The sequence below is a fragment of the Cyprinodon variegatus genome, unplaced genomic scaffold (genome assembly GCF_000732505.1).
Source record: "Cyprinodon variegatus isolate N-32 unplaced genomic scaffold, C_variegatus-1.0 Scaffold996, whole genome shotgun sequence".
Lineage (NCBI taxonomy): Eukaryota > Metazoa > Chordata > Actinopteri > Cyprinodontiformes > Cyprinodontidae > Cyprinodon > Cyprinodon variegatus.
In genome coordinates this window covers 46,125-53,501 of record NW_015151449.1, presented here as the reverse complement: position 1 = coordinate 53,501, position 7,377 = coordinate 46,125, and the positions used below count along the sequence as shown (strand labels likewise).

Sequence of the window (7,377 nt, the reverse complement as noted above, 5' to 3'; positions counted from 1 at the left end):
TCGATGCATCGGATCGTCGGCTTTTGGATCGATGCATCGATACAAAACGATTATTATTTACACCCCTAACTGGGACCAGTGCAGCCGAACCAGAGGGAGCTTCTCAGATTCTACCAGAATGTGTTCCGGTCCGGTTCGGTTCGGTTCTCACCCCCCCGTGCCGTCCAGGATCTTGCTCTCCACGAAGCTGTAGATGTCCTGGAACTCCTGCTCCCTGCAGGGCAGCGACTCCGGTACCGAGGAAACGTGGAGCCTGGAGAGGAAAGGACAGCTAACTGGACCCAGACGGACCCGTCACAACAGAACCACACAGCCTGGACTGGTTCTGATCAAAATGGATCAATACCAATAAAAACATCCCAGAACTTTTCAGTTACTGAAAAGTAACTAGTGGTGAACAAGTGGTTAGAGCCTCGAATCCTGAGGTTCTGAGTTCAAGTCCCACTGACTGCCACTCTGGGTCCCTGAGCAAGACCCTTAACCCCACACGGCTCCCCGGGCGCCGCCCACTGCTCCCCAAGGGGAGGGGTTAAATGCAGAGAGGGAAATTCTCTGATTTGAGATAAATAAACTTCAATTATTATTATTATTATTATTATAATGTAGCGTCGACCAGGTTCTAAAGGTCAAAGGTCGTGTTCCAATAGGGTTTTAAATGTGGACTTTCTTCCTCTGCGGGTCCAAACCCGGGCCTGCTCTTCTCTGGACCTCAGGTTCTGACCTCTCCTGACCCGGACCCAGCAGAACCTCAGTGTAAAAATCAGCCCAGCTGTTGCTTCCAGATGTTTTTATGGATTAAAATGGAACCAAAGTCCAAAAGGTTCCGTTATGGAACTGGACCAGCTTCAGGGTTCTGACCTGGTTCTGGCCTCTTCCAGAACGTTGGCGGGTCGTCGGGTCGGCTGGGCCCGGTTGGGGATGCTGGGGGTGGCGTGGCGGGGGGTCCGCGGGCCAACCTGCAGAGACGGAACCGGGAAGGTGAGACATTTCCTACAGACCCGGTTTGGCTGTCGTCTCCATGGCAACCCTCACCTTCCTCGGAGTCTTCCTCGGTGTCCTCGCTGAGGAGCGGTTACGCTTGGAAGAAGGAGAACCAGACCCTGCTGAGGAAGAGGAGCGGTTCTTCTTCACCACCACCCCTTCATCATCTTCCTCCTCCTCCTCTTCCTCGCTGCTCTGCAGCTCCTTCTTGGACGGAACAAACTCGTCTTCCTCGTCTGGGTCGGAGCTCAGATCTTCCCGAACATCCAGGAGGTTCCTGGTGGAATAACATCAAAGCAGAAGATCAAAGCCTTCCTCCTTGGACCTGCTTGGAGGTTCTGGACCCACTAAGAACTGGAAATCTACCAAAACCAAACAGAACCAGCCTGGTTCTGGACGGGTCAACACTCACAGCTGCTGTCTGATCCGAGACGACACCTTCAGAGCCGACCTCCTCTTGGAGCTCCTCGGGGCGGCGCCGACCGGATCCGTCGGGGAATCTTGGCTCGCCTCCTGGGCTCTGAGGGACAGACGGACAGAACCAGGTGCAAACCGATTTCAGAACCGTTCTAGAACTTGGAATAAAATGGTCCATTCTAAGCATAACTGGTCAGAACCGCCTGAGAAGAGTCGTGCAGAACGTGGACCCGATAACCGGACCGGGCCCCACTAGCAGAAAGTTCTGCTTCAGTGTGACGCTGCATGTGCTCAGGCGGCCCAGGACCAGGGTACCAGAGTCCTTAAGACGGTGAGGTACCACCGGCTGTCTCGGTCCAAACCTTCCTGTTCAGGTTTTGGTTTCTCTCCACTGGAAAGGAGACGCTTTGACCCGATTGGGCCACAGAGGGGTCACGGTGCCGCTGAAGCAGCAGGACGGTGCCGTGACCCGTTGATTAGTGAGACGATGACGGCGGGTCCATTAATGTAGCAGAGATGGACCGACGCAGATTATCAGAACCCGGACAGAACCCTGCCCATGCCTACCTGCTGGTGCTGGTTCTGGACGAGGACCCAGGGCCGCGGCCCCCGTCGGTCCTCCTCAGAGGAGTGAGGCTGTGGGCGAGGGAGGCGGTCCGGGGGGGGGAGGCCAGCCTCCGGGCCAACGATCCGGTCGACTCCAGCAGCTGGTCCAGGACGTCGTCCGTTAGCGCCACCATCGGCTCTGCACCTGAGGGGACGTTTGGACCGTCTTGGCTTCCTGTCGGTGCGGCGTCGCAGAGCTGCAGCTTCTTGCGGACCCCCAGCTGGGTGCCGGTCCTCCTGGCGCTGAGGCTTTTGGACACAGACAGTTTGGTCAGAGAGTGGGCCGACTCCGCTGGCTTACCGGCGCTCGCCGCGGTTCTGCTGAGGTGGACATCACCAGACGCCGCCCTACGCAGGACTGCAGGGTCTGGCGTGGGGAGCGCACGGCGCCCCGGGCCCCTGGAGGTGGGGGTAGCGGCGTGGGCAGGGCCCGGGGCGCCCAGGGGCAGGGAGGGCTGAGGAGGACGAGGAGGCGCAGACTCAAACAGAGACGGGTCCAAGGGCCTGAAGGTCCTGGAGTCCCAGCAGAACTTCACGTAGAGCGGGCCGCCGTCCTCTGGGGCGGGGAAGGGAGCATCGGCGTCCAGGTGTCGTACCTGCAGAGGAAGGGGGGGGCTTCAGTAGGTGGGGGGCCTTGACTAAAGATGGACGGTTGGCCCCAGCATCGGTCACGTCTGCTTTGTTAATAAAGGATGATTCTGTGTCAGGTTCTGATGGAGGCTCACCTCTACGGGTCTGAGGATGGACTCTACGTCCACCTCGTCATCACAGCTGCGGCCGTCATAGAAGAAGATCTCCTGGGGGTGCGGTTCTCTGCCCAGCAGCTTCAGTTTGCTCGGAGGCACTTCAGAAACCCGGACGAACCACTGAACTGTGGCCTTCTTCTGCCGCCCGGACTCTGGAACAGAAGAAGGTTCTCAGGTCAGCCACTGGTTCTGATCCAGATCTGTGTTTTCAGATGTAACCCGCTGCAGGAACATTTTCTGTCTCAGACCGACCGTCTTCAAACAGCCGCTCCACCCGGGCCACAAACGGGTTGTCATGGTCTTCTCCTTCGATCAGGATGTGCTGCCCGCTGCTGACGGCGGTCTGAGGAACACCCTCCCCTCCGATGGCCAGCGACCTGGAAACATTCCTCATGTTAGACCCAAACCCACAGGGGGCGCTGCTGACACCCTCTGTGTATCTATAGAACAGGGAAAGTTGAGTGGAGGGAAAAAGGTCCAGATGCTTTGCTCCAATCTGTATGAATGAACTGGATAATTTCCATGTCTATAATTTAGGGATGGGACTGAATAACTAACATTCAACACATACACCCCGACATAGAATGTAGTGTCTAGACACTTCGAAGGGGCGGGGCTTGTCAGATTTCTAGATTTTACATTAGATACTTAGACCAGGACTGAACACTGAGTTAAATCTCTGCTGCAGCAGAGATGCTGATTCATCTCCTGAACTTTCTAACCCTCCTAATGTGGCGGTTATCCTTCCACTAAACCTTCAGCCTCTACCTGGGTGGCTGTTTGTGAGCCATGATGTCTGCGTCACTAAAACTTTATCACCTCGCTGGGAGATTTATATCAATCATATCAATATCCTGTTATACAATTAAATTTGTTTCCAAACTCAAATCTAACCTGATATCTTCTGCTTTCTGATTCCTTTTGCAGGAAATCAACAATGTTTCATTTTCATTTTACTAAGTTTCCTAATTTTCTTGTTTCTCTGAATCAAATATTATATCAAACAGAACGTACAACTAGCTCCACCATATTTATTCTGTAAAGTGTTTGTTATATTTTAATGTCTGACGGATGCAAACTGACTAATGATGAACTAGAATCTGAACAAATGACAGATTTAATGGTTTTATTTCTTCCACCCAGTGAACTGCTAAAGGCATTTCTCCTGTTTAAACTCCGTCACTAATCTAGGGGGGCCCCAGAGCCCCGCATCTCGCTTCTGAGCTGAGCTGAGTAAAATATGCAGTACTGGGATTCACCAGATGGTGGCAGGAAAGCAGCCTGTAGCATTTCTGTGCAGAAGAAGAAGTTGTCCCCACTAGCTGTTGCTAAACTGACTGGGCGTTTCTCAATTCACGAGAACGCGAGTACGTACTCTCGTCCTCATGAAGTCCTTTCTTGGCGAGAACGCAGGAAGATCGGACTTGACGAGAACGCGAGCACACAAGCAAGTATGTGTATTGGAAAAGAAGCGTACTCGTGACGTCATCACATGCAACGTTCTTTAGCATTTCTTTAACAGTCAAAACTATTTATTCAAAACTATTTATTCCCTACACAAAACATTTTCAAAACAATATTTTTAATTTCTAAAGTTTAAAAAACATTTAAAAAAATGACCGAACCGCAAAAAACCGCCATCAGAACGAGCGGTAGTTCACACATAACTAGACCGAGAGAAGTGCACTACAGACGGGGTAAATTTAGCCCTGGCTGCGGTTACCCTCGGAGGTCTGCTGGTCACTCTGGTCCGCTCAACGTCGGACTTTTTTTTTTTAATTTCGCACTAACTCTGTAAACAGGCCACCCAGGGAGGCTTCAATGTATAATGTTATCGCCTCAAACGATTTCAAAACGTACTTTTGAAGAACAACAGCAGCAGAAAAGGGAATGTTTAACTTACCACTGTGAGCGCTGTCTGGAATCAAGCTGCGGCCGCGGGGCATTCTGGGGAAGCGGTCAGTCTGAAGAACGCAAAAGTTTGCTCTGATGCATGCTCGATAAAGAGGGCGGGGCCAGAACAACATCCGGGGATTTGGTGCGTTCTCGAGAATTGGAACTCGGGCTGAGGCTGATGACGTGTCACGAGTACACGAGCACACAAGAACGCTCAAGAACGCATATTGAGAAACGCCCACTGATGTTCCAGGGATGTGAAGCTCTGACTGACTTCCAGACCTTCTTGGTCCCGGTGTTCCATGGAATTCTGTTCCCTCTGAGTTTGGAGGCGCATTGAAGTCAGAGAGGCGGCCATGATGGATGGAACCATTTTCACTGCACTGCTGATCGATTACTGGCTAAAATCAGCTCCTATAATCATCTCACTGTTTAACATCCAGTTTAATCAGCAGCTGTTGTTTACTAAACTGTAAAATAAATAAATAAATAAACAAGGTCCTTTTAAAGCTGTTTTGTGTTTTAAACGCCAAGAGAATCGTTCTTTTTCCAACTTTTGTCACTTAAGCCTGAAAAATAAAATTCAGTCACCAAACAGTTTTCCAACTCGTAGTATTTCTCATTTTTGATTGAGAATATAAGAGGATGGAAACTGACTGATAACAGGACATAAAAACTAAGATTTCCTGAATAGATGAGAGTTCAGACTTTCTGCTAAATCCTGTTCTAATGTAAAATATGACAGATTACTGGATTAAGGACATTTCTAGTATATAACATGATATCAACAACAATTTGAGAATTGAGTTGCTCTTTATTTCTCAAAGATATTGGAGGAGAGGAGAGAATGGAGATTTTAGCTGCCTGAAATGATCCGTTCCTCCTCCACAACATGAGAAGAAATTAATTCACCTGCAAGTTTTTAACTGTGTTTATTTCTCTCTTCATCAACAACAAACTCTGTGGATTTGGTGACATTTGATCATTATTTGCCAGAGTTATTAGAGGGAAATCAAATATTTTAGCCACCTGATATAATCCAATCCTCCTTTGATGATCTTTATGAAATATATTTCCTGTTTAAATTTTTCTACAACAATTTACAAATATTCCCAAAAAAAAAGGTCAAACCAAAACCAGTGGACTTGTTTTCCCAGTTTGAAATGTTTCTCTTTCCATCCAGAAATGTCTGCAGCAATGCTACCAAAGACATTTGGAATTGAAAATTAAAACACATTAAATAAAAGATCATCAAACCAACAGTCAGATTTATTTCAACTATTTTGGATTTCAAAATATTAAATAAAAATGTTTCAAACATAATATAGAAAAATAATGACGATTTCAAAATTAACAAGATTTTTTTTCCCCCTCGGTATGGGGGGGGGTTTATATATTAAGTACTGTATATTAAATATTTAATTTCCTTCTCATAACTTTAGCAAATATTGATCAAATGTCACCAAATCCTCAGAGTTGTTGTTGAAGAGAAGAATAAACACAGTTAAAGATTTGCAGGTGAATTAATTCTTCCCATAAAATGGAGGGATTGTTTATATCCTAGAAATGTCCTTAATCCAGTAATCTGTCATATTTGACATTAGAAAAGGATTTAGCAGAGAGTCTAAACTCTCATCTTCACCCTCAGGGCCCCTGATCTCGGATCCTAGCACCGCCCCTGTGAAGGACCATCCAGCGCGCGCAGCGGAGTTTCTCACCGGAACTCCAGAGTCTTCAGCTTCCGGTTGAAGCCCACAGCTTCGCCCCTCCATTCGTAGGTCCGTCTGACCCTCAGTCTGGTTAAATACTTCATCCTGATCTGATCACAGATGCGGACCTGCTCTCCACGACGCAGCCACCATCAACCAGCCGCAGGAAGTGACGTCACCTAAAGACTGCAGTCCGCGGGAAAACCATCAGCTCCACTCCGCTCAGCAGCGCCTCCTGTGGCTGCAGTTGGTAAAAGCAGAGCAGTGATAGAGTTCATGGAGGAGAGCAGAAGCGACCTTCTCATTGGCTGCTGCTCCTCAGAGGGCGGAGCTTTTTTTTTCATCCAACGTCTTTATATAACCGGTTCTGCTGGTGGGAGAACCAGTATTATTATCATATTCTTATCCACCTTCTTTCAAAGGATGAAACTTTAGAGTCAGAAATGATCAATCTCTTTTAATATTGTAATAATGTTGAGCTCAGAATGTGGAAGATGGATCCAGCACGGTCATTAAATGCAACAGGAGACCATGGGAATCATTTGTGGAGTTGTTGGGGCTTCGATGTAATCTGTGAATTAATCTTAAACTGAATAAATCTGCTACCAATTTCATTACACATAGTTGTAATATTATGCAGAAATGATTCGTCTAGAGAAATGCCCAAAGCCAAATCCTCAGCCCAGAGTTTTTTTAATTGGATCAATCAACTGATTAAGTAGTAATTTAAAAATGTTAGAGTCCCTTTAGTACTAATATGTGATTTATGGTCCTCAATCCATGTATATTACATGTTCATTATCAATTTAGCAAGTTTGGCACATCAGTATTATTCTGCTCCATTAACACATTCATTTTATTGTGATTGATATATATAATATGATATTTTACATTATTTATAGACTTCATTGACTTCAGACCTACTATGCAATGTGATGGGCCTTTATTTTATCATAAATAACAGTAACCTAGTGATGCTATAAAACAGCCAGTGTGTATCAAAGTCAAGAATTTATCTTTAT

The 7,377-nt window shown here is 47.4% G+C and overlaps 1 protein-coding gene across 1 annotated transcript in view; it reads right to left on the bottom strand.

The window, feature by feature from the left end:
• Positions 1-6,542, bottom strand: part of orc1 (origin recognition complex subunit 1) — a 16,906-nt gene extending 10,364 nt beyond the window's left edge. Inside the window, exons 1-8 of the mRNA XM_015399221.1 lie at positions 6,365-6,542; positions 3,003-3,127; positions 2,730-2,902; positions 1,966-2,600; positions 1,394-1,501; positions 1,033-1,258; positions 859-956; positions 152-253 (exon numbers count right to left, since the gene is read on the bottom strand). Coding sequence (XP_015254707.1) covers positions 152-253; positions 859-956; positions 1,033-1,258; positions 1,394-1,501; positions 1,966-2,600; positions 2,730-2,902; positions 3,003-3,127; positions 6,365-6,459 — 1,562 coding nt within the window. The 5' untranslated portion in view covers positions 6,460-6,542. The remainder of the gene's footprint in view (positions 1-151; positions 254-858; positions 957-1,032; positions 1,259-1,393; positions 1,502-1,965; positions 2,601-2,729; positions 2,903-3,002; positions 3,128-6,364) is intronic.
• Between the last annotated feature and the right edge of the window lie 835 nt (positions 6,543-7,377).